Below are 27610 nucleotides of genomic sequence, written 5' to 3' on the forward strand. Positions count from 1 at the left end.
CATGCAGCTGGCCATCCGACAGACCCACATCTGGGTTAGTCCCTAAAAGTTTTGCTTTACACTGCAAACCTGCTAAACGTCACCAAAGTCCTTTTTGATTCATTTATGTGACAACTGGCAAAAACTAGCAGTAAAGGATTTTATCTGCATTTATCAGATATTTGTTTTCTTGTGTTGTTTTTCTCAGACGTTACAGTTGGCAGACACTCTTGTCTAGAGCGGTTCGCGTATTTGTCAGTATGGGCGCTCACTGGGAAGAGAGTCCAAGTCCTGATGAGCTACACGAGCTCATTTTCATGACATACGTACCGTTTCCCAGTCTAGATGCTAAACGGCTCCCCTGTGCGAGCGGTTCCATGAAATGTGCTGATGCGTAACGCTCGGGTGCCATGTGTCTTTGCAGAGACCTAAAGCTGGACAACGTGATGCTGGACGCCGAGGGCCACATTAAGATCGCCGACTTCGGCATGTGCAAGGAGAACATGCTCGACGGGGTCTCCACACGCACGTTCTGCGGAACGCCTGACTACATCGCCCCGGAGGTGAGCGCCCGGATTCTTCTACTAACACCTCCTGTTGGCCAAGTGCATCTGTAGTGCCGCCTGGGGTACTGTGATCTGGAAACGGGCCTCAAAGTTACCTAAATTGCTCTAATTATTTTATAGCGGATAAAGTGTTGAGCCAAATGTTAGAGGTTTGTCTTCAATCAGACCGTACAGTATTCCAGGCTAAGGTTTTCATCTCTTCTCTGCCCACTTGTATTCAAGATTATTGAAGGCTCTTTTTCTTTTTTCTTTTTTTTTGCATCGAGAGAACGTGCGGCGGCCTTCACAGATGGTCACACGCAGTGCGCCCTGTAACAAAAGCTGTCTGATCACAGCGTATCCATTTATCCACAAAGTTCTGCTCTCCAAACCAAAATGTCAACGTCTTGTAAAAGCTTTATATCTCAGTTGATCAGCAAAACAGGTCCGTAATTAGCACTCTCAATATGACCCTTTTACAATATTTTTTCAATCAAAGAGAAACAAGAGTTTTGCTCTCTGTGAAAACTTCCACAGTCTAGGGAATAATTAAAGGAATTTAATAGCTTTCCAGTTTGGTCCTAAAGTTCTACGCAACCTCCGGTGGGAGGTCTTGTAATACTGGAGTTTTGCCTTTATTTAAGGACTTGAGTGCATCACTTAGCTCTTCCGGGGTCAAAAGTCGTCCCTTTTATAGTGTATATTCGTTTTAAATTCCCTTTCCTCTAATTGGAAGCCAAGGAGACAAGATAACCTCTCTCCTTCTTTGTAATCTTTCTGCCTGGTGTGGTGTAGAACAAACTCCACTTTGGAGAAAGACATTTTCTTACATTCAGATCGAAATGCAGAGAGTGGAGAGGGAACATCAGAAGGATCTTGTATTGGTCTTGATGCCAATATATTAATTTTAAACTCTTATTTCAACAGATCCTTTGGTGCTAATAGTATTGAGATCGGAAGAAACACAAAATCCTCTTATAGACACTAAGTCGCTTCCTGGAGGGTTTTTGCATTAACCTTCGGGAATTCTACTAACCTTTCATACCAACCATACATTTTGACCTAGGAAGATACCATTCAAAAATAAGGAAGCGTTAAAGCGCCACCTTGTGGCTCTTTTATGTTAAAAAATCAAGAAAAAGACATGGAGAGCACTGGAGAGCAAGATGGTTAGAATATCTCATTAAGGGAATAAACCTAATATCTAATTATTATTCTGTGATTTATCACAAAGCAGTATGTTGTTGGGTGCTGGGCATGTGTGCTGGCCACAAAATATTTGTAACCCTAAAAAAGGTAACATTTTGAAAAATGGTAATATCAAGAAATTCCTAATATCAGGAACTTTCATCTTGTGAATCCAAAAAATCGTTTTATTTCTTCGTGAACCACACAACCAGTCTGACTACTTTTGCTCCATTCCAGCAGATCAAATCCAGACACTGTTGCAGCTCTAAAGTGTGAAAACACTGCGTGTTGCACCTTTAAACTTTGACAGAAATGATCAGACACCGCTGCTTGGACAACAGGCATCTCTGTGGTGTTGCCATGGGCACAGTGTTGCTAAAGGAGCCCCCCCCCCCCGTGTCACAGTTGTTTTATTCCCGTTTTATTGTTAATTATGATAGAGTGCTGGCAGATGCTGGTGGAGCTACCAGTTTATTATTGTCAATTGAGTAAGAAGGATACAGAGAGAGAGAGAGAGAGGAGGAGGAAATGTAAAGGAGAGATAAAGAAAGAATCGAGAGCTTTTTTACCAGTTAACTTCTTCATTTATCCTTTCTGTGCCCCTTTTATTTACTTGTCCAGGTTGTTGATGGGCGGTCCATTTTTTTTTTGCTCAGTTCTTAAAGTTTTTTTTACATGTACAGTGGTGTTTGGTGGTTTACGTACAGCGACCTGGATTAAGACCCACACACAAGCAGGCGTGATAATCCAGAACTGTCACATGTTAGAGTCTCAGAAACAGCACACATGCACACACACACGCACACACACACACATTTGACCTTCCCCTCACGCTGCTATATTTCAACCATATTGCATTGTCGGATTGTCAGAATTAGAAAGATATATCCAGGAAGCATATATTTCTGCTGTTACTCACAGACACACACACAAACACTGTATGGGCACACATCAGTAAACCACATAGCATGTTGTTACTCATATTACTGAAATGTACTACAGCCTGCGATTTGTCAAAAAACATTTTTCTGGCGAATGGGGAAAAGAGAATGAGAGAAATGTATTTGTATGAGGCTTACCTCATTTCTGATCAGTTAAGCTGGACCTGGTGTATTTTGAGATATTTGGAGAAGGGCCTGGTTCATTGCCACGGTGATAAGGTAATTATTACTTCATTACAGAGAAGCGTAGAACTGGGAGCTGGTAAATCAGCGTGTGTAATCCAGGCAACACTGAGGTGCCCCCAAATCAGAATTGTGGCGATGTAATTATTGAGACTGTCAAAAGGCTGAAACACAGAATGGTGCGCTTTAGCCGTGCTGTCCGCATTTTCATCTTGTACGCAACGGAGCTTTTTCCCCACACCGTGTCCCGACAGCACCTTGGTGACCCCTGTGCAGAGGTTCAAGTCTGCTCAGATGATTGGACACAGGAAAACACACTGTGTAAACTCATTTCAGCCATTTAAATCTCCCTCACTGCTTTATTCTCTGTCTCACACTTATAAACACACACACACACATCCAGCTTCCAGCAGCAATGTGTGCGGAAGGTCAGTTTAAACAGAATGTGACGGACTCACGTCTAAACAGGAGGCTGAAACACCCTTTAACACACTGGACACACTCAGTAATGGAGCTAAAACCATGTGTCTGTGTGTGTGTGTGTGTCCATGTGTGTGAGCTGCATCACTATGAAATGTTATTGCTCCCATAGACATTACTTGATACATTATTGATTAACATGTTGACATCTAAATTGCAAACGCTACATACTTCATCCTGTCCCATGATCTAAGACCACTAGAGAGGGCATCTGAAGTGTAACCTTGAAACCGTGACCCACTGTGAAATGGATTCCTACCTGACGTTTGCCCATTCCGGGCTATTTTTAGCTTCTCCATGCCGTAAGCGTCCGGTCGGTTTATGACCTTGTCCCGGGCCAACTCTGTCGCAACTCCCTTATCCTTGATCGTCCTGAGAAGGGCTGAAGACGTGGACATCACCACATGCTCCCCGGAGGGTCTGAATCAACTCCTACCGAGGCCTCAGCTAATGCTCACCGCTCCTTATAGTCGTGCAAACGTGACATCAGACATCGAACTGTCAGCGTTTTCTTTTTACCGTGTGACTTCTTCCCAAGATTTTTACCAAGTAAACACATAAGATCATAGAAATAAGATCATAAAAGATTTCTGCATTTATAAGAGCTATGTTTACAGTTTTCCAACAGCACGGTTTGGTTTCTCAGGGGATGCGTTTCACTTTGTTACCACATTCATTTTTCTGTGCATTGTGGGTGTGTGCGTGTGTACATGAATGTGCATTTTCTGTGTGTACACACATGATTATATTTGGCAAGGATCTGTGAGTGTGAGTGCATTTGTGTGTCTCTGTGCAGGCATACTTATGCGCATGTGTGTGTGTGTGCGTCTGCGTGCGTGCGTGTGTGTGTGTGTGTGTGTGTGTGCGTGTCTACACATTGTGTGTGTGTGTGCGCATGCGTGTGTGCACGTGCGTGTGTGTGTGCGTGCATGTGTGCGTGCGTGTGTGTGTGTGTGTGTGTGTGTGCATCTACACATTGTGTGTGTGTGTGCGTGTGTGTGTGTGTGCGTGTACGTGCGTGTGTGTGTGTGTGCGTGCATGCGTGTGTGCGTGCGTGTGCGTGCGTGTGTGTGTGTGTGTGTGTGTGCATCTACACATTGTGTGTGTGTGTGCGTGTGTGCGTGTGCGTGTGCGTGCGTGTGTGTGTGTGCGTGCGTGTGCGTGCGTGCGTGCGTGTGTGTGTGCGTGGGTGTGTGTGTGCATGCGTGCGTGTGCGTGCGTGTGTGTGTGTGTGCGTGCGTGGGTGTGTGTGTGCGTGCGTGTGTGTGTGTGTGTGCGTGCGTGCGTGTGCGTGCGTGCGTGTGTGTGTGCGTGCATGTGTGTGTGCGTGCGTGCGTGCGTGCGTGTGTGTGTGTGCGTGCGTGTGTGTGTGTGCGTCTACACATTGTGTGTGTGTGTGTTTATACATCTATACGCCCCCTTGTAACTCTGTTTTGCCTGAGTCAACAGTTGGTTCCTCTTCTGCTACAGCCCCCACTGTCTTTGATCTCCTCTGCACACACATGCGCTGGCCCCTTAATGCTCCGCATTTTCCCACGCACACGCCCCTCTCTCCACCCTGACCTCGCCGATTGATCCTTGTCATGATGAAGACTCTCTCCACAGCAGTGATGAAGAGTGAGCCCTCATGCCTTTGAGGATTAAACAGAGGCTCCTCTAGAGGAGCTGAAAAGTTTGTCTCTCTGGTCCATTGTTTGTAGGGTCTCTGCCAAGACTTGTCATGTTCTCTACCAAGTGGTGAACCTTGCTTTGATACACTTGGTTTCCCAGGACACACATTATTAAGAATCTGTTGGCCCTTTTTACTGTGTGTGTGTGTGTGTGTGTGTGTGTGTGTGTGAGTTTGTGTGTATATGTGAAGGCAAAAGATGTGCAAAATGGGCTACAAGTTGTCCTGAATAGAAGTACATGCCACTCATAAACATCGGAGTCCTCCCTTCCCATGCTCCGCCAGAGAAACCACAGGAGGCTCGTCCTATGGCAGGAGCCAGACATGGTGGAACATCCCTCAAGAGCAATGAAATGCTCCTTGAAAGGAAGAAGGACACCCATGTGGGCCAGGTGGGAATCCATCGCTTTTGAGAACCTGGTACTGGAATAAGCAGCTGAATACAAATGCTTTTTATTATGAGTCAGCATGTGGTGAGGGATGTACTAGATTTCCCCTGGGATCCTCCTGGAATGCTCTTCGGATCCTCCTGGAATACCCCTAGGATCCTCCTGGAATGCTCCTGGGATCTTCCTGGAATGCTCCCAGGACTCTCCTGGAATGCTCCTGGGATCTGGGCTCGTGACAGGTGGCTGTTGCATAGTCGAGTTCCAGGTTCTCTATTTCAGCACAGTACCCAGGTGCCTTGTCTGGGGTCTTGGCTAGGTGTCACTGCATACTTCTAAAACTAGCCATTACCCATTCTTGAAGCTTGGAAGACAGGTGAATCTTTCCTGCAAAGCACTAGTGTGGCATAGAGGAGCCCTCTATTTATCTCCACCCAAGTGGTTACAGTCCCCAAAACCTCAATAGCCTCCCTGTGGGATAGTAGGAGATCAAGCTGTCTGACAGCATCTTTCTTCAGTTGCACCTCTACGGGGCAGAGATGGGAAAAGACATTGTCATCCGTTCAGTGTCCATCCCACCTTTGCCTTAAGGGCATCTGGGCCTCCAGGTGGGGCCCAGATAGACAGAAGCACGAGGCGTGATCAGGTGCAGGTGCTCAGCACCGATATGCAGTAAGGGGCTTACTCTCTCAAGGGCCTTCAAAGGGGGGTCCCTCAGGTGCTTATATCACTCAGTATATGCGCAAGATATGAATGGTCTACAAGAGGCGAATCGCTCCCAGAGCTACAGTCAGCTGTGCCTGAGGTTCTTGGTTTGTGAGTGGCAGAAAGAAAGATGGTGTGCTCTGATCACCTCATACAGAGCTGCATTTCTCAAATGCCTTGCCCTTACAGCTCAGCAGGGCACTGATAAGCTTGAGGAGGCGGCGTCTACCATCTGCAGGTCTGTCCAGAGTTCCAGAGGCTGAGCGAACCAGGCAGCAATCCTCCCTGGCACCCTTGGTATTGATCCTGTGAAGGTTAAGTAGGTGTTTTCCTTGGCACATACTGCAGGGCTTTTTAAGTGTGTACTGGCGCTCACATCCGCAGCAGCAGCAGCAACAGCAACGGTTTGTTTGGATCCAATCCACTTTTATTATTTAAAATTATACACTGACTGAGATCTTTGTTGCAGGAAGGACAGAAGCCATTTGACTTGTATGTCATCTTACTCAGTTTAGCTGGCTTGGGTGGAACTGGTTTGTCAGATGTATCATTCGCTTAATGAGATATGGCGGCCAAACGCACTCTTGGTTTGTCACCCACATGCCTGCTTTTGGCACAGTTTCTCTCCTTTGTAGCCTGTCTGCGCTTCACTGTTCTGGCACCAAGCCTCATTGTGTCTCCTGTCAGAGAAATCCAGAAGACTTTACGTGGTATCAGATCGACAGCAGAGTTTATGTCCCCTAAACTCTGACCTCAATCTTGCCCAAAAGTCTTTTCACATGGGATCCACATCGTAGTCCTGCTTCAATTATGGGCCGGTGAGGTGGGAGTCTGCCATTAGGTGTGCTTCCTCCAGTTTCAGATGATCCAGGTTTTGGATAGTTTAATCGGGGGAAGGAGGTTCTCGAGGGCTGTTCTCAGTCAAGCAAATTCACTGGGATCCTTAGGGACCTTAGTGATTTAGTATAGTTGGTCATGGACACTAATGTGCGTTATCTGGTACAACTGACTATGCATAAGAATAGGACAGGACATGAAACGATGACTTCATCCAAGAAGGAGGGCTCTGCTGATGTGCTGTCTGTGGTGGGTGACTTAAAGTAGCTCTGCTTGCCTCTGCTCGAACTGGCTGAAGGCAGGTTCACCTGAATTTTAATCCGAGTATAGCTGAGCAGAATTCTGCTCACTTCTTGGCACTTTTCAAGAAGGGAACTGTAACGATGGACAAGCTGGTCTCACTCAAAGACAGCTGACTGGGCCTTAAGCGGTGCTGAAGCTGAGGATGGCTGCTTCATAACTTGAAGTTCACTAAGCATCTTTCCTAAGAAATCTAGCATCATCCTGTCTTTGCGAGGAGCGTGTGAGAAGGGTTAGCTATAACTACTGCAGCAGCTCCTTGGGTATGCGTACTCTGGCGTAACTCTTATCCAAAGCAGCTGACCATTTGTTCACAGTTTCCCACTGACCTTTTGTTATTGGACTGGATATGTTAGCCTGCATATGGCCAGAGTCTGGGAGATATTTTGGAGGAAGGATCTGACTTTGTGACTTTGCATCTGTGTTCAGAATAGCCTTCACCATGTGAGCAGAAAGGTTGTATACTGATATGATCACAACCAAAGGAAACACAATATCTGAACAGCGAAACCCCGGCTCAGACATTACATTTGTGCATGTTTCCGTGTGTGGTCTGAAATACCAATAAAATATAGATTATCAACCATCTCAGTCATTAATAAATAGTATGTACTTATAATAAATCTACTAGATCGTCAATTCCTGTTTGACTTGTACAAAAGAGCCCCCTAAAGGATAGCATGCATTACTATTCACCTGTGCACTTTTAAAGAAACCACCAGAAAGGTTCACTATGAAATTTTCCTTGTGAATATTATAATTCAATACTAATCATCATCAGGTTGATTGAGGGAATGTTAATGTTAACATACTGTACTGACTAGGACATATTCTATGAGTAGATGACAAGCACATTTCTAAGAGATAAGAGGGTCTGTAAAATGTAAACATAAATATAAATGATAACAATGTGAAACTCACAATCTTACACTCTCTTAGATTAGCAGAGTGTTTTACAGTATTTTGGATTAGCAGAGTGCTTTATGTGTTGTGCTCTTTAATAACACAGAATAACATATTGCCCTATGAAGAACTGAACAAATACAAATGAACTACACCATGTAATAAACCAGTAACTCACGTTTTGATCAAAGACGCACACTCTGCACCACAACCATTAAGAGAGGAACAGTCATGTACAGCCACATGTGCTCTGACGCCTGATGACGAACATTGTGTTGCTGATTTCTGAGGGTGCGTGTGTTGCTAACAGTTTCTGACGCATGGCCTCGGAAACGGGGGCTGCAACCGTGTGTGCAAATGCAAGCATATGTGTGTGTGTGTGTGTGTGTGTGTGTGTGTGTGTGTGTGTGTGTGTGTGTGTGTGGTGTGTGTGTGTGTGTGTGTGTGTGTGTGTCTGTGTGTGTGTGTGTGTGTGTGTGTGTGTGTGTGTGTGTGTGTGCATGCTCTGTCATTAATAACTACCTTTGTTAATTGCACCTTTAGTCTGAAGTGGTTCACTTGTTGCTACATCCTAAGATACTAATTTCCAGTGGTTTTCTGAATAACTGAACAAACTTAAAACATACAAAGAAAATGACAAAATGACTGTACATTACCCACGCTGCATGTGCCAAACATTTAGTCTATTCCTATATACAACATGTGTTTTTTCTGTGTGTGTGCATGTGTGAGTGATGGATGGAGAAATAGCACAAGTGAGACGTTGCACTACATCAAGGGCATGTCATTACCGTACACCCCAAATTCTGTAGTGTGTGTGTGTGTGTGTGTGTGTGTGTGTGTGTGTGTGTGTGTGTGTGTGTGTGTGTGTGTGTGTGTGTTTGTCAGGCTGTGTGGTGTAGCAGATGGTGGAGCTGGAATGAGAGACTCTGCCTTCTGACTCATAGCAAAGCACACACACCAGAGCACGTACACCAGAGCACGCACACCAGAGCACACACACCAGAGTGAGCCCTGATAAACACTAACCACAGCACACACACACACACCCATGTGAGCCCTGATAAACACTAACCACAGCACACACACCAGAGTGAGCCCTGATAAACACTAACCACAGCACACACACCAGAGTGAGCCCTCATAAACACTAACCACAGCACACACACCAGTGAGCCCTCATAAACACTAACCACAGCACAAACACACACCATAGTGAGCCCTGATAAACACTAACCACAGCACACACACACATCCATGTGAGCCCTGATAAACACTAACCACAGCACACACTAGAGTGAGCCTTCCTACCAAGTCAGAGGTAGCTCAACAGTGTCTTCTACTGCAGATGCCAATCAAACGTGTATGTCTGTGTGTGTGTGTTCTTGCAGATCATAGCTTACCAGCCATACAGTCGCTCTGTAGACTGGTGGGCATTCGGTGTGCTTCTTTACGAGATGTTGGCTGGACAGGTGAGATCAAATACACATACCATCTACACTGCAAATTACAATGATCTAATTATTTTCTTATTAGTTTTAGGGTAATTATTTATTATCCTAATCACAAGTATTTATTGTAATCACTGTGAATCACTTTTTATATTATGTTCATTTATCTCATGTATTCCTTTAAGCTATATGTTCTATTATTCTTGTTCGTGTAAAGCTTTGAAATTACCTCTGGGCCCAAAATGTGCTACACTAGATAACCTTGCCTCACCTTGCTTACGATCAGGATATGAACATGGAACCCAGCAACCTCGGGCATGAGCTGTAGTGGTGCACATTACAACACAAACACTGGTTTGTTCCAGAACGGGCACAAACCCAGGGTCAGACGAACGCGACCGCGTGAAGGGCCGTTGGGTCATCAGAAGGTTCTGCCACACGCATGCAGAACAAGCGTGTCATCCTCGCCCGCCGCGTGGCCGGCCGTGACGACCCTTCGCCCCTCCCTGGCTCTTTTTCCTTCGTCATGTTAGCAACTCGGATCCTTCTACACCGTTTATCTCCGTTACGTCGCTTCCTCAAACACACACACACACACACACACACGCGTCCACTGTCCTCAGAAGCAGTTCGGCGATCTCTATTGAGCTGTCTCTACTTTCCATTACGTATAATTGAATCCCTTATGACCCTGTACCTTATTCAACAGCCTTGTTTCATTCAGAGGTCATCCAGGGGAGAATTTCAAAAGCGAAACGAAAAGAAGAAAAGGTTTAGACGGACAGGCGGCATTCTTTAAGAAGCAGCTTGGCTTTGGGCGACTGTTACTGGAGGTGTTTTTGTTTGTTTGTTTGTTTGTTTTTGTTCTGTCTCCCTCATCCTAGAGAACCTTGTCATTTAACCTCGTGTAGCTGTGGAGACCTGCCGTTCCTTAGAGGTCCCCCAAGCCCCGCCCATGAGGCTTTGAGCCAATCAGAGTGCAGTCTACACAGAGTTCAAACTGCACACAGCACAGTTTAGGACCGTGTGTCAGGAAGGCTGAGGCTCTGGGGGAAGGCACGCGTTCTCAGACCACACATGCAGGTTACCTGTGAAATGTGGCAAGGAAATCAGTGACGCATGGTGGTTCCCAGCAAGAGACAAAGCCGCGTTCAATATAGTTTTGGATGTTTTTGCAGTTCTGTGGGCTTCATTTGCATGATGACTTTTGAGAGGGAGTTGATCACTCAATCAATAACCTAGCTGACTTCTCAAATACCAAGACATGCGTTCATTGAAAGTGCTGTGTTAATGAGTCTGGAATGACATCAGAGTTGCTGTTAGATCACCTCATATAGGACATATAACTATACATAATTTTTTTAATGATAATTTTGGAAGTTTTTTTTTTTTTTCTTTTTTGTCTTGTTTTGTCCATCCTCAGCCACCGTTCGATGGTGAGGACGAGGACGAGCTCTTCCAGTCCATCATGGAGCACAACGTGTCCTACCCCAAGGCCTTGTCCAAAGAGGCTGTTTCTATCTGCAAAGGGGTGAGTGCAGTCACACACACACACACACACAATCTGTTCATATCTTCTTGTTTATGTTCTTTCTTTCCTGCGTGTGTTCAGACAGCTGCTTGTAATGGTCGGGTCACTTTATTTTCAAATCCATTTTTGCGTGCGTGTGCCAAGACAAGTAGTGGAATTGGCAGCCATTTCATACAAAATGCACAAGAGTTAAAAATATGTTTTGGAATACAAAACACACGTTATGAAACGCACAAGCTGCGTGTGAAATGTCTGGGGCCCAGGGATGCCTGTGCAGAAACACATGGTTAGGATGGTTTTGTGCACCTCACGGCTGCTACGGCGATGAACTTTAAACCTGCCTGCTGTCCATCAAGCCTCCCAACAGGGCTGATCCACTCTGATTCGTTTGAAACGAGGCATCACATGGGGATTGTTTCCCTGAGAGCAGGTGGCTTGCCTGTGGTCAGCGGCACCACCGCAGGCTAGCAAGACAATTCAATACCGAATACCAACTCAGTTAACGCATTAAAGGTCTAGGGCCTCTAAACAGCAGACTGGCTCAAACGTGTGTATTGGGAGACCCAAGGTACCCTTCTGTGTGTGTGTGTGTGTGTGTGTGTGTGAGTGTGTGTGTGTGTGTGTGTGTGTGTGTGTGTGTGTGTGTGAGTGTGTGTGTGAGTGTGAGTGTGAGTGTGAGTGTGAGTGTGTGTGTGTGTGTGTGTGTGTGTGTGTGTGTGTGTGTGTGAGTGTGTGTGTGAGTGTGTGTGTGAGTGTGTGAGTGTGTGTGTGTGAGTGTGTGTTTGTGTGTGTGTGTGTGTTTGTGTGTGTGTGTGTGAGTTTGTGTGTGTGTGTGTGAGTTTGTGTGTGTGTGTGAGTGTGTGTGTGTGTGAGTGTGTGTGTGTGTGTGTGTGTGAGTTTGTGTGTGTGTGTGTGAGTTTGTGTGTGTGTGTGTGTGAGTTTGTGTGTGTGTGTGTGCGTGTGTGTGTGTGTGTGTTCTCAGGTCCATACGTAGGGACACACCACTCCTCACCAAGCTCTGTAATGCCTTTTTTAGTTCTTCCTCTTCTATCAGTTCAGTAGTTTCCCATCACTCATTTTCTCATTCCTGCTCTATTCATTTCTCTCCTTTTCCCAGCTGTTACAAAACCTTGTCTAATGTTCTGTCTCCTCCATTTCTCGCCTCCATTTCTCTCTCTGCCCCTTTCTCTCTTTCTTATAATACCTTGTGTTGTCACACTCTTCCTCACTTACTGAAGCATCAGTAGATACATCCGTATTCAGTTTTTTCAAACTGTGTGTGTGTGTGTGTGTGTGTGTGTGTGTGTGTGTGTGTGTGCGCGTGTGTGTGTGTGTGTGTGTGTGTGTGTGTGTGTATGTGTGTGCGCGCGTGCGTGCAAGCGCAGCTGTTCATGAGTTTATATACACTAATGGATACATAGAGGCTGTCAGAAGTACGACCCAGAAAAGCGAGAAATAGAAGGGGACATACCAGCTCATCTCACAAACAGACATCGATTTCATAGTTCTTAATAATTCTTACTGACATCCAGTTTTGTCGGAAACACGGTACGCTGGCCTCTGACCTGAGAAGAAATCAACTCCAGGCAGGTTCTCACCTGAGTTCCAAAACCAGCCCTTAAGCACAACAAACGCACACACGGGCTAACGGGCTTCTGGAGGAAAGGTGTGTCCATCAGAGGTACAGAGAGAAAAGCCGGAAAGGTGCAGACATCAGAGGAGTAGGTTTCTTCGGCAGGGAACATGGTAGCCTATATGTACCATAATGTTCTGGACTATCATTATATACCCAGTCTACTGTTCTTCGTTTCCATCACCACGCTGGTTTGCGGGAGCACTGAACAAGGTTCCCTTTTGAGTTTGGTCCTCCCAAGGTTTCGTCCTTTGTCTTCGGAGTTTGTCTTCACCCTGTCCCCCCTGGCTTGCTCACGATGGGTCTAAGCCTGGCTCCTGGAATGCTGTTGTGAGGCAGCATACACTTAAAAGAACCATATAACTGACACTGGATGTCTATGTGTGTCTAGGTGCTGTTAGTCTTTCTGAGATTTGTGATTAACTCACCCAGGAAAGTTCTTCACAGGGGTGCGTCTTTGTGGGGTTTTTTATATGCAACAGCCTGTTTTATCAACACGACACAGGTTGTTTGTTTGTTGTGTTTGTTTGTTTGTTGTCCTAAAAGGGTGTTTCTTTATTAATAGTTTTTTAGGATTAGGTTGTTTTAGGAATCTGGCATCTGAACTGCACATAGATGTGAATACTGTAACAGTACTTTCCCGACAGCAATTGATGTTTTACAACTTTAAAACCGTATATGTATTGAGAGCTCCTCATTGGTGAGTTTTGATTGGGCTGACATGAGTCTGTGTGTAAACTGTGTGTAGTAATCAGGCTATTCTGAAAGGATTCTTCTGAAAGAATTTCTTACTAGAACCAGTCTGAAAGGCTTCTCTGTGCGCATGCATGTGTGTGTGTGTGTGTGTGTGTGTGTGTGTGTGTGTGTGTGTGTGTGTGTGTGTGTGTGTGTGTGTGTGTGTGTGCGCGTGCGCTTGCATGTGTGTGTGCCTTGGGTCTTGTTGTGCTCCGGTGGAGTGTTCCATTTTCAGCTCAGCTCTCTTTAACAGGACACCCCATGCAGTCTGGGAAAATAACTGTGAATTATCTGAACCTAGTGCTCCCAGACTGGGTCAGCAATATCACACACCTACACTCTTTCTCTCTCATACACACACTCTCACACACACACACGTGCGCGCGCATGCACACAAACACACACGCACGCACGCATGCACACACACACACACACACACACACACACACACACACACACACACACACACACACACACACAAACAGACACAAACAGACACACAAAAGCAGTGATAGAGAGAGAACGGAACATGTGGGCTACACCCATACCACTTGACTTGTACTGAGACTTACAAGGCTGCCTGTAGATACACCTGACACTAGCCACATTTTATGGCTTTCTTCTTTCTTACTTGCTCTCTCCACCTCTCCCACTCTCTCTTTCTCTTTCTCTCTGAACCTCCCGTGTGCTCAGTAGATGACATCACTGCCCAAAACCTCCTGAAATTTCTCATCAAAACTACTGAGCAAAGTGCAAAGTACTGAGAAAAAACAGGATATTACTGTACATCACAGTGCAGCAACACAGGCTCACTGCAAGTCACCGCTGTGTGCGTGTGTCTGTGTGTGTATTTGTGACGATGGTGTCCTCCCATTGCCTCAGCTGATGACGAAGCACCCGACGAAGCGGCTGGGCTGCGGACCGGAGGGGGAACGGGACATCCGCGAGCACGCCTTCTTCCGCCGCATCGACTGGGAGCGCCTGGAGAACCGTGAGATACAGCCGCCATTCAAGCCCAAAGTGGTGAGTATCTCCCGGTCCGGACAGCCAGAGGGGTTGTCTCACACCCGCTCACACACCCACTCATACACGTACGAACTTGCGTCCGGAGAACTGCTTTCAGAAACTATAACGTACCATCAGAGCTATGAGCGTAATATTTCCAACGGTCCTCTTATTATTGTTTGAAAGGAATGTTCTGTGCAGTGTAAGATTTGATGACAAATAACGATTTTATGCTAAACATTAATGAGTATGTTAAAGTGTGCTTTTGTAATTGACCCAATAACCCAAGGACTTGATTTTCTTCAGCTGTCTTTATGCTTGTGGTCTTGAAAGACACACATTTTGCACATGAAGCTGGACGCAGTTCTGTACCGTCCGTAACACTGGAGGAATAAGGTTTGCCTTTAATTTCTTTTAGAAGTGCGTATAAAAAAAACCCCAAAAGCACTAACATAATTCCAAAAACTGAAGCATGCAGAAAATGTGTCTTCTGAAGGATTTTTTTTCCTATTCCTGTTTTTTCCCCCGTATTTTTCCTGTTTTGTTGACTATTCCTAAATATTCGGTGGAAATATCCTTCAGGTACTCACTTTCCTCCGGAGTGTCTGTATGTCTGGCATTTACACCATCTCAAATATTAATGCTCTTTTTTAAAACTCTGTTAAGTATTCTGCTGTTACGTAAGTGCTGCGGATGTGAAGTCAAAGCATGATAAGGGCGACGGCCTCACATAGCTGGACAGACGGGAGCAGAGTGCACTCTGAAACCCTGTGGTGTTTTTGCTGCTGGTCACCCACACCCTCTCAGCCATGCTGGAATGAAGTACTGGTGGGCAGGACCGGCGCAGAGATTTCCCCCTCTGGCCAAGTCTACCTAGAACGAAATAAATATAGAGGTGGAGAGAGGGGCAGAGAGAGAGAGAGAGAGAAGACAAGACAGATATTCAAAAACAATCAAGCCCCAGGGCTGTCTGTCCTAGCTATGCATGCCCACGCGTGGGCGCGTTTCTGACACTGAAAAATGCGGCAGCTTAACAAAGAAACGCCTCGGCCGAGTGGCCGGAAGACGGCCCCCACCCTCCGTGGTGAACCGGACACGTCGCTGCTGCCTGACGCGCGACTCAGGCGTCACGGCAACGGAACGAGTGTGAAAGCACCTGTGCAGCAGGCCTGCACGGCATGGTGCGTTGGATAGCTCTGGGGTCCGTTGGCTTTTACTAATCAAGCTGTTTGATGCATGCAGAAGGTAGATGGAGTGATGGGTGCACTGTCGGCTGTGTAATCGTGTGTTCAACACAGAGAAGCCCTCACATTCTACAGTTCACTCAGCTGACACACGGTCCAACGCCCTGCAACTCATTGACTTACTGTGAGAATTAGGCCATCCTGTGTGCCTTGGCGTTGGTGCGTGTATGTGTGAGATGGTCACTGTCGTGCAGCCCGTGACCCTTCTACGCAGTATGTACATAGGCAGTAGTAATGCTGTAGGCCGGTCGTAGCACACGGGGAAGGGCGATGCTGTTACAAGCCAGCCCCCACAGTGAAAATCCTACATTTCATTGGTCGGTTTTCCTGTCATTCTGCTAATAGATTTACATGACAGAATCACCAGAAAGGGCATGTAGGCACATACACAGTCCATGCAGCCATACTAATGAGAGGTTTTAGTTATATTAGTTATTAGTTATAATGTAAGTGTTATATTAGTTATACTCTCAGATTGAAGTGCGTCCTATAGGAACAAAGAAAGGTAAAGTAGCCTACATATATGAAAAGGCTGATGTTTATGAAATATGTTTCTGTGTTTCTACTTTCCTGTTACTCCTTATTAAAAGGGTTTGCCTGAACTCCACTGGAGGTCATACAGTGTTGATACATCGGGGTGGACATCTGAGTCAGTGTGAATGAGAGCTAATGCACTGTGCTAAAACTTCTGTCACCAGTGAGTGTAGGAGAAAGGAGCAAAACACAGGGAGAGATACACACACACACACACACACACACACACACACACACACACACACACACACACACACACTGACACACACACACACACACACACACAAACACACACACACATACACACATATATACACACACACACACACACACACACACACACACACACACACACACACACATAAACATACACACACACACACACACACACACACACACACACACACACTGACACACACACACACACATTTGTTGCTAGGTCCCAATCAATACCTGACAAGCCCAATGACTGCTGGAGATGGTCAGGCCAGCAAAGGGCTAATGGCTGCATCTCATGTAGATTACACACACTAGCGCTCTCTCGCTCTCACTCTCTCACTCTCTCTCTCTCTCGCTCGCTCTCTCGCTTTCTCTCTCTCTCTCTCTCTCTCTCTCTCTCTCTCTCTCTCTCTCTCTCTCTCTCTCTCACCTGTTTGAGTCAGCACAGAGGCCTTTACACACTACTGTGCTCCTGTGAGCTGACACTTGACTCTCACCTGAAAACGTACTTTCATTCTAGAATACAGAAAATTTGATTTGGCTTCGTAATTCCAGAGTCGTCTTTTTAATAGAAATCCACTAATATTTGCTATATTTTCTCTGAATGCTGATCAAAGTGCCACATTCTGGGGAGGCTGTCCTGGAAGAGAACTTTCCTTCTCCCATGTAGATTCGGGGATAAGAGAAACAATGAATGATTAAAATCAAAATTAACACTATTACAAAGAACAAATCAAAGCAACAGAGGATCCATAAATACCCCATGGGACACTCTAAAGGCAGGACATCCTTGTCTTCTCTGATTGGCTTGCTCTAATTTTCCTGTCTCACTTTAAGTCTCTTTATTTGCCATTCTGCGTCCCCCTATCCCTTGGGATAACGCATTTGCCCTCGGAGGACTCCAGAAATCTCATTGATGGAGTCATCCGGTCAGCTAGCCGATGTGCAAAGAACGCAGCATATAAGACCTGTGTATTGGGCCAGCCTAAGCTCAGAGATATCTCCACTTTCCACATATGAACTGTGAGGTATGACCTGGAATGAGCTGAGCGTATTAGTTTTACTGGCATCTTCCTGAGCTTGGGTCTTGGGAATGTGTTTACCTCAGGATAGAGATGGTTACGGCGCAGCACATTCCTGGTGCTCTTGGCATTTTTACTCCACACACACACACACACACACACACACACACACACACACAGCTCAATTCAGCCTTCCCACTCGAGTCTCATGTTAAAACATAGAAATAGACTGGAAACAATATAAGTATATAACCGAATAATTGAAAATGTACTCTGATTATTATTCCTCATTCCCTCAACTTTCCCTCATCTTCCAGGGATCAGTAATAATCAGTATTGCACAGAAACTAAGATAGTTCATAACACCATGGTTCTTATTTATAGGATTAACTAAAACTGGTTAAGGCTTCATGTCTGTTCATTCCCCAGAGATGGGGGCAAAAAACTCTATTCATACTGCCAAATATGGTAACCCTAGAAATGGGGGAACTAGCGGTCTTATCTTTGGTGTGCAGTAGTGTATACAAAGGTTAATTTTATTTTTCTACGTGTGTCCCAGAAGGAATATAAGATGCATCTTAGTCAGTCCCTTTCTCGGTAAAATCTCATTTATACTTCACCAGCAATACATCATTCAAAAGTGAAATAGCTAGTTGCTTATAGATACCCACTCTATAGCTAACCCACAACTTCTAACTAGCATTAGCTGGTCCACCACAGAAGTAAAAACGATTGACGTCTACTCAAACTGTTAAAAGTCCATTTTGTTTGAGAAGACCAATGTAGGCGTAAACATATACGGCTGGATGCAAAAATGCTGTTTTTATTTACTTTGTGTTGGTATTGAGATTAAAAGCAATAATGCTAGATAGGATCGCCAATGGCATATCTTATTTACACAAGATTCTTCTTCTTTCTCATTCAAACAAATATCCAGTGTTGTTGTATAAATCTACAATATAAGATGTGCTATCTTTGTCAATCCATTTGTCATGTAAATTTCAAATTTGTAACTAGCTATTTCATCAACAAGACATAACTCAGAAGCTAAGGTTGCTTAACTAACGCTAGAGCTATCCAATCTAGTTCACTAACCAGCTCCTTCTAGCTAAAATTATCTTCTGCACCACAAGTAAATTTAGTAAATCTACTAATCAGTTTTGTTTGAGAACTGAAATACCCTCCGATGCAGCCTCAGACATTCACCTCTCACAGTTAGCTAGTGATGGACCTGTTAATTCTGAGTGAGCTAATCATTCCAATCAGCCAATCAGTGCAGAGCTCATTATTTATTCATGAGCCCATCAAAAGGATGTTAAAAAAACATCTTATTTAATTCTAGGGCCAAATGTATTATTGTAAATAGGTCTGAAAATCTGCATCTAGGACCAAATTTACATACCTTTTACATAGACATAAGAGAACAGTCAAAATACTGAATAAATGCATTTTGGGGAACCTTTAATATCAATATATTAGTGAGTCAAATAACACCCCTGTACCTTGGTTTAATTGTCCATTAAGCTTTTCTTTATCTACTATTTGTTTTGTTTCACTGTATTGTGAAACATGCACTGTTGCTCCTAATATGGTTCTTGTCTTCCGTCATTTTCCCAATGACCCGATGTCCCTACAGTCTACGTCATGGTGTCTGACAGTCTCAGGATGTTCTCCTGCCTTGTGTGAGTTTTGCACCATGAGGAGAGGTTCGTTTGAGCCCAGAGGAGCAGTCACCCTGCCCTCGGGTTTCTGTACCTTTGGAAGTTCAGCCGCCTCACTCACAGACCCACCAGATTCTTCAGCCAGTCCACGGGTTTGGTTCGTCTACACTAACCACTGTGGCTGTTGCTAAGGGTTACCTTGCATGGTCCCTGGACCCTAGGTTCAGCCCACGTTCTTTTAAGCACCTGCATGTATGCCCACTTGGTTCTTCGTGAGGTAAGTTGGCTTCCTTCCTGGTAATATAAAGACTGATATATGGACGCAAGTCCTGTCAGGTATTTTGAGAACTCTCTAATTCTATGTGCATAGATCTTCGCCATGTTTGTTTGTTTCTCCAAGCATGTATTGTGTTTTTGTTTGTGTGTGTGTGTGTGTGTGTGTGTGTGTGTGTGTGTGTGTGTGTGTGTGCGCGCGCGTGTGGGTGTGCACGTGTGGGTGTGCACGCATGCATGGTTTGGTGTGAATGTCTGCACGCATGCATGTATGTGTTTGCACACGTGCATGGTTTGATGTTAATGTCTGTACACATGCATGTGTGTGTGCCCTGAAATATGAAGTTCTCACTCTCTTCACAAACACAGCCCTCCACACACAACCACACACACACACACACACACACACACACACACACACACAGCCCTCCACACACACACACACACACACACAGCCCTCAACACACACACTCACAGCCCTCTCACTTGCAGTTCTAGATTGTTCCGCTTGGACTAAGAAGTTGTTTATCCAGAGACTCTTGTATGTTGTTAGAACTCTTGAACACCCTTAGAGTTCTGTGTATAGTGTACAGTTTAGACTGAGATAAACTCTGATAACACTGCACTACCCCTTTCAACAGTAGCATCAGTGCAGGCACTGCCCTCATAATAGAATTATATAATACTGATGTTTTTTGGTATTCATGTTTTTCCCCCTAATGGATGCTTTTCCGAGAGGTTAATGTGGCCATTTTTAATGGGTTGATATGTCTGAGTAATATAGTTTTCCACTCAGGGTACAAAACTCTCACCTATGGGTCCTGAATTTGGATTGCATTCAGAAATTGAATTTGGCACTTCCAGAGGGCTGGTGTTTGGCAAGAATAAAATAGATGGAGATGAAGTCGTTTATCTTACTAAGTAGCCCCGACGTGTCCTTGATGTAGTTGGCTGAATGGGCATTTGTGTTTGTGTGCATTTGTGTGTGAGACAGAGTGAAACAGAGAGAGTGAGTCTAAAGTGGGTCAAACTTTCTTTTTCTCAGCTTTTTCTTCTTCTTTTTTAGGCTACTTGTATATGTGGAGATAAAAGTCATATTGTAATATATCACTGACACAGAACTGCATTCCTGCAAGTGGCTGAGACTGTGCGCTATGTGTGCCTATGCGCACTTTTGTGCATGTGTGCAGGCCTCTGCGTGTATGCATGCATACGTGCATCCACGTGCGTGTTTGTGCATGTGTGTGTGCATTTGTATGTGTGTGCATGTGTCCACGCGTACCTTCATCCACGTGCGTGCATGCATGTGCACGTGTGTGTGCATATGTATATGAATTTGTAAGTGTAAGTGCATTCACGTGTGTTTGTGTGCCCTGTATGTGTGCATGTGTATCCGCGTGTGCATGGGTACGTGCATTTGAGTGTGCACATGTATACACGTGTATACACGTGTATACACACGTGCGTGTGTGTGTGTGTGTGTGTGTTTGTGTGTTCAGCTGATTTGTGTTTCCCACGTGTGAAAATCACAGAGAGGTGCTACTTTCACATGTCATCTTAGAATCCTATAAATAAAAATAACTGACTTTGTCAAGCTGTCTGTCTGTCACCTTCTCTCTCTCACTCACTCACTCATTCACTCACTCAACCTTTTTCTTTCTCACTCTCTCGCATTCACCCACTCCCCAAGCTGTAGGTCAAACACAGTACTCTATATACTGTTAACACTAATGAGAGGTAATAAACTATGTATCCTGTTCACACTGAGAGGTATTAAACTATATATCCCTTTCACACTAATAGGAGGTATTAAACTACATATCCATTTCACACTAATAGGAGGTATTAAACTACATGTCCTATTCATACTAATAGGAGGTATTAAACTACATATCCCCTGCACACTAATAGGAGGTATTAAACTACATGTCCTATTCACACTAATAGGAGGTATTAAACTACATATCCCCTGCACACTAATAGAAGGTATTAAACTACATGTCCTATTCACACTAATAGGAGGTATTGAACTACATATCCCCTGCACACTAATAGGAGGTATTAAACTATGTATCTTATTCACATTAACAGGTATTGAACCAGGCTAAAGGAAGCAAATTCATCACAACCTTACTTCCTGCTTCACCCATTAAACTTCCTCTCAGCAGTTAGTTCCAGCACAGGCTTCAACATCTGTAATCTTAACCCTCCCCTGCTAGTGCCCAGTTTTACACCCACTCAACACGGTTAATGTGTTTAACTGAGAATCACCTGTTCAGGACTGTCACATCTAACACCGAGTCTGTTTGCACGTGTGTTGGCATTGTCCTTTAAACATTAGTGACAAATTCACACAGTGTTAAAAACAGGCGTCAAAAAAGCAGGAGGACACACCTGACAGAAGCATAGTCTAACTCTGTAGAGATGATGGGTTTTGTAGGTTTGAACCCAAGTTGCGCGTCATTGAGACTGTGTGCGGGTGACCCTATAAGTGATTGAAACCTCGTCATTTTGACGGTGGTGTTGGGGTGGCTTTCCGTGCCATTGCCCTGGTTCCCGGTATTACAGGTGTGCTCGTGCTTCACCAATGGGCTCCAAAACTGACACACATGAACAAAAAAAACCAAAACAAAGCCAGACTGGCACGGACAGAGTCTCCGTAAATGACCACAGCTTGCGGCTTTGCGCCAGGCTCTCGTTCACCGAGGGCTCTTCCCTTGCGTTGTCATGGACGCGGGGAGGGAGCGTGGAGAGGAGCACGCCGGCTATTTCTGTCTCCTCTCTCGCTGCATGTCTTCCAGTGGCTGGCAGCTTCATAAAGGAAGACTCATCCCTGTTATTCTCTCCTCCTGGGTCTTTCACTCACCCTGCCTCTCTGTCTTTCTCTCGCTCTGTCTTTCTCTCCAGTTATCTTCCTCTCTTTCTTACTGCCTTCTTGCTTTAGCATTTCCCTCCTCCTCTTAACAAAACAGCCTTTGAATGACTGAAAAAAAAGAGAGGGAGGCGGAGAGAGAGATGGAGAGAGGGAGGGAGGCGGAGAGAGAGAAGGAGTGAAAGGGACAGAAGCATAAAGGGAGAGCCACTTCTCCTTTTTCCATTTCATTCCCTATTGTGTTGCTTTTTGTGTATATAGAATTTTTTATTTTTTTTTATCAAAGCGACATTTCAAAAGATATGTATCTTAAAATATATATAGTAGAAATCGATGCAGTAATGGTATTTCGCAGTGTGTGTGTGTGTGTGTGTGTGTAAAAGAGAGAGGGAAAGATTATTCCCAGCACTGAACTACAGGCAACTGGGAATAATTATTTGTGTCCATAAATAAATAAATAAATAAATAAAACCTGGTTACTAAAATTCAAATAACTGAGAAGATGGCTTTTATTATGTTCTGTTATTTGTTAGTTTTCCTCAGTTCTTCATCATCTTACATTTCCATTAGATTTTTGACTTTAAGGATGCAGGCTTTGACAAGCTGGCCTGAAACCTGTTGGAATGTGATTCGTCAATGGCGACTAAAGTCGCGTATGATCTTTGTGCGCAATCTGCTGGAACATCGTTGTCAGTGACGTCACCTGGGCGATGTCCCCCTGGCCTTCTCCTCCTGGTTCCACCTCTGGACAGAGCTGCCCGGGAACAGTCCGCATGACGGACTCGGTCCAGGTGGGCTCGGCGTGCCGGCCAGCGTCTCCCCTCTGTTTTGGGAAGCTCTTGTCGGGGGAGGGCCGAGGGAAGGCTGGCGGAACAGCTAATGGTGGAGGAAAGTTCTCAGAACTCGGACGTCCTCTGCTTGTTGTCTGCGGTCCCCTCTCTGACTAAGAGGACATACAGCCATGCGTCATATTTGCAGCGTTGCCGTTGCAGTTTGCTCAGCCTGCTGTAGATTACATTGATTGGGGTTCTGTTGCCACCTGCAGGAAAACGCCACCTCATCTAAACTCCACCTCCTTTCTTTCTCTCTCTCTCTCTCTCTCTCTCTCTCTCTCTCTCTCTCTCTCTCTCTCTGCAGTGTGGAAAGGCAGCCGAGAACTTCGACAAGTTCTTCACACGCACGCAGCCCCAGCTCACTCCACCAGACGAGCTCGTCATTGCCAACATCGACCAGGCCGAGTTTGCCGGCTTCTCCTTCATCAACCTGCAGTTCGTCCACCCCTCCCTCACCAACTCTGCATGAACAAGGGATGAGGTGGAATGTCAGAGCAGCTCTGGCTCCGCCTCTCAGCCAGCATCCTCTGCAGACTCGCCATCAACACCTCTACCTAACCCCACCCACCTCTGCTAACCCCGCCCACCTCTACCTAACTCCACCCACCTGTTCTATCTTTATGTTCTAGAATTTGAAGACTTCTGCAGGTTCAATGCTTCAGTTTTTAGGCCAGTCAAAGAGTTTACCTTAGCACAAAGATAACATTCGGTTCGTGTTTCCTAGTGTGGGTGTTTACATTAAAGACCAACCACATAGTCATAATCACATTGAGGTTTTAGCTCCAGGCACTAAATGTGAAGCCATGTTGGCTCTCTGAGGCCATCTTGGCTCAAGCTTCTGCATTGTAACAAAGCAAGATCTCCCTGCCCGCTGTCTCCTTGCAGCAGTTGCCATAAAAGCCTATAATAAATACTGAAAGCCGTGCTTCCTGGTGTTCCTAACGTAACCCGAGGCAGTCTTCCTGATCAGGAGGCACAGAGTAGAGGGACAAACCAGCAGGCTTCTGAAGTCCTTTCCACGATTTGTTCGCAAGGATTGCGTGGCCCGCCAATGACCCCAGACATCTGTCATAAAAATGACCGACTGGTGGCGGAAAACCTGCTGTGAGTTAGAGTGGTCTTGACGAGACGGCTTTGCCTGCAGAGAATCTCCAGCTGGCTGGACGTGAGGCTGATTTCTGCTCATTAGCAGAAATCCAAACCTAACACACACCTTTTATGATGTGGTTAAACATGTCCACAACATCACTTCACTTTGGGCCAGATTAACCAACCCAGATTAAGCCTAATTGAATGGGAGAAAAAAGAATCTAATTTACAGTATAATTTACAGCACAGGAGTAAATCTGAATGTAATTGTGAGCCATAGCCAAGAAGGCATAAACTTAGTTTGAGTTTTAAAAAAAACATTATCTTTAGAATTTTTTTTTAGAAGTCTTTAGAAGAATGTGCGTCTGTATAAATCCCTTGTCTTGTTGCCAAAAGATGAAGAAAGGCACATCAGTACAACTTTTGTTAGTTACACAGAGCCTTTTATTTTGTCTTTGTTGGACAAACGGCTGCACTTTCACTACAGAAACATCAAAGCTAACTCGCAGACAAGCTAGCATAATGCCAGTCTGTATACCAGTTTAGTAATGATCGTAGTGTCTAGTTTACTTGTACACATCAACGCACTACCCTACGGGCATTCCTTAGGACAAACATTCATCGCATCTTTGTTGTCTGAACTGTTGTGGTAAAACTCTGAAAGCGTTCTTCTGTATTATTCTAACATGAATGCCAGTTAATGTGCTCGTGTGGTATGCAGATACACATGCAAAGTAATTTCAGAATTCATTGAGAATACTTTTAACTTGCCCTCTGTCTACCAGCTTTGGGCATTTTCAAAAACAAGTGTTCAACACTGTTGACTTCCTTCTCATAACAGCAAGAAAAACCTCTGTTTGCCGAGCACAAACTACATTTTTGCAGAATTGATTTGTCTTCTTCATAGGGGTGTGTCGCATGCGCCTACATTTGAATAATGCCATATTAAAGAGTATTATGTTGTTTGACAATGAGGCTACATATGTGCTGTTTTCTGAAATCATCTTAATATCATTATTTTAAATCTATTTGCATAATTTTCCTAAAGCAATGTCACGTGTGTTCTTATTTTGACCTACAAATGATTTATCTTGCAATGTACTATTGATTTTGTAAATAGTCGTAGGTTATTTTCCAAAGAGAATAACAAGTTGAAATTTTTATATCAGCCACTAAACGTCCTTTGGACACTGAGCTGAGGTGGAGAGTCCGAAGGGTTGGGGCTCTGTAGGGTTACGGAGTTTACAGGAGTTTGAATCAGCTTGTGTTAACTCTGAGATTTATCTTAATTATCGGGATGTTCTACACACCATTTTATTTCATCTTAGGTCCTAACTTACTTTTAACCATCTCTCATAAATGTTTACTTGTTAATTGAACTCGTACTACTTCTACATATGTGCAAGCTGTTAAGAATATGATTGTGCATTTTGCGTGAGTGCAGTTTCGTTCTATTTGCAATGAATTCCAGAACAGCTATAATTACATAAAAGGTATTATACTAGAAGTAAGTTTGTGAAGACATTTGATGTAATTGGAGCTAAATTTCCCATTCTTCCAACCGTATCTTCCACGGGCTATAAAGTACGAGCTGATTGAATGCTGTGGCTGTAAAATATGAGCTGATTGGCTGTGGTGTGGTCCTTAGTCTGCATGTTATTGGTTAGGCAGTATGTGTGCACAGGGAAACATGCCTAAACTCTTAATATATACAGTATGCATGATGATACAAGCATTCCAGGTCTCACAGCATGGAATTAATGTGGGACAAAAAAATGGGTGGGATGTTTTTTCCTCTGATACTCATATTAGCAATCCAGAATTTCTGTGTGTGCTGTTTTTTGTGTGTTATGTGTCAGAGGTGACATTTTTACAGTATGTCCTTTGACCATTGCCAATATCTAATTTTTGATCAATAACTAAGTTTTTTTGTTTGTTTGTTTGTTTAATCCGGATCAAACAACAGAACTAGAGCTGGAGTCAGATTGGTTAGTCCAGTAGAGCTCATCATACACCAGTTTCAGTGTCATACTGTGGATTTCAGCAGTTTTCTGTGTGCACAGTGTAGTTGGTTTGCTGGTTTAGGTGACCAGCGATAACCTCATGTATGCGCAGATCCTGAAGTTGCACCAGTTTCAGAAGATCAATGCGTGATGTTTTCCGCTTACACATCCTGGAAACTGGTTGGCCTCCACTTGGTGTTCCCGATCCTTTGCCACCTGTAGCCCATAACCTGTGCCAAGCCCATAACGAGCCATGCCCAGTGTTGTACTGACAGCACAGTCACCACAAAGGTTGCGTTTACTTATGAACATGTTTACTAACAGCAGGCTCGTGTGTGTGTGTGTGTGTGTGTGTGTGTGTGTGTGTGTGTGTGTGGAACAGTTGCATAACCCTTTTTAGGTTCATTTGGTGCCACTCGCATTACTCCGTCTGCGATTTTGACATGACCCTGTTTTGTCTTACCTTTTCATCCAGTGACAGACATGTGGATCTTTCTTCCTCGTTAATTCTAGGTGTGTCTGTGTTTGTGCATGTGCACGGCTGTTTGTGTGTGCGCGCGCGCATGCGCGTATGTGTGTGTTTCGGTGCTAGAGCTTCTGTTTTTTTCCTCAGGCTTTTTGCCTCTCTCCTCTCTCCCCTCCAGCTATTGTACAAAACCCAATCAATCTATTCCACCACAAATCTCTCTCTCTCTCTCTCTCAGTCACTCTCTCTCACATGCTCTTAAAGTCCTTATTTCGCTTGGCTTCTCTCTTTCACATTTTGCAAACATACTTGATTGGACAGGTGAAGTCTAATAGCAAAATTCACACTGGGCAATGGCTCCGCCCCTCTTCCTGCTCGTCATTTGCGATGATTGTTTAGCTGAGAAAGAAGGACAGCTCTTAATGCTAACGACTAGCCAATGATAGTTTACGCGGATGTCTTCTACACGTGGAGGTGGAGTCCTTTTCCATCCACTCGTCTTTCCTTCTCTTTCTCTGCGAAGTGATCTGTCTGTTTGTGTTTTGGTTTCCGGTGGGTTCTGGGGAGACACAGCAGTCCGAACAAGGTCGGAGTGTTTTCGTTTGTTTCGTTTCCATCCTAGGATCAACAATGCCTTAGGGTTCTTACCGTCTCCCTGTTATAACAGCCCTTTTCAAGTCTCTTGAGCCTGCATCTCTGTCCCTGTACATACTGATGTAGAAGCCTATAAAAGAACTACTATATTGCATTTTGTAATAGTGCATCTCAGTCCAGCCTCTATTTTCCTAGCCGAGTCCACGCTTTACCATGTAACCAATGCCATTTGTACCTACTGTATGATAATGCAAATAAAGGAAGAAAAAAAGGATTTCTGGTCTCTTTCAGATATCGCTGCGGAAAATAACGCATCACTGCTGAGATGT

General features: G+C 44.6%; 1 protein-coding gene across 5 annotated transcripts in view; it reads left to right on the top strand.

The window, feature by feature from the left end:
- The window catches only part of prkcaa (protein kinase C, alpha, a), a 113710-nt gene extending 86155 nt beyond the window's left edge, over positions 1-27555 (top strand). For 2 of the 5 annotated variants that reach the window (XM_035531377.2, XM_035531379.2), the window contains 5 exons: positions 404-542; positions 9508-9588; positions 10991-11098; positions 14349-14489; positions 23434-27555. In XM_035531377.2, the coding sequence (XP_035387270.1) occupies positions 404-542; positions 9508-9588; positions 10991-11098; positions 14349-14489; positions 23434-23598 (634 nt within the window). In that variant the 3' untranslated portion in view covers positions 23599-27555. Of the gene's footprint in view, positions 1-403; positions 543-9507; positions 9589-9932; positions 10944-10990; positions 11099-14348; positions 14490-14777; positions 14868-19126; positions 22987-23433 lie in introns of those variants that run through there. The other 3 variants (XR_014122652.1, XR_004776645.2, XM_081710589.1) reach the window with 3 other exon arrangements.
- Positions 27556-27610: the final 55 nt, after the last annotated feature.

Source organism: Electrophorus electricus, chromosome 3, assembly GCF_041902795.1.
Source record: "Electrophorus electricus isolate QZ-2024a chromosome 3, ASM4190279v1, whole genome shotgun sequence".
Lineage (NCBI taxonomy): Eukaryota > Metazoa > Chordata > Actinopteri > Gymnotiformes > Gymnotidae > Electrophorus > Electrophorus electricus.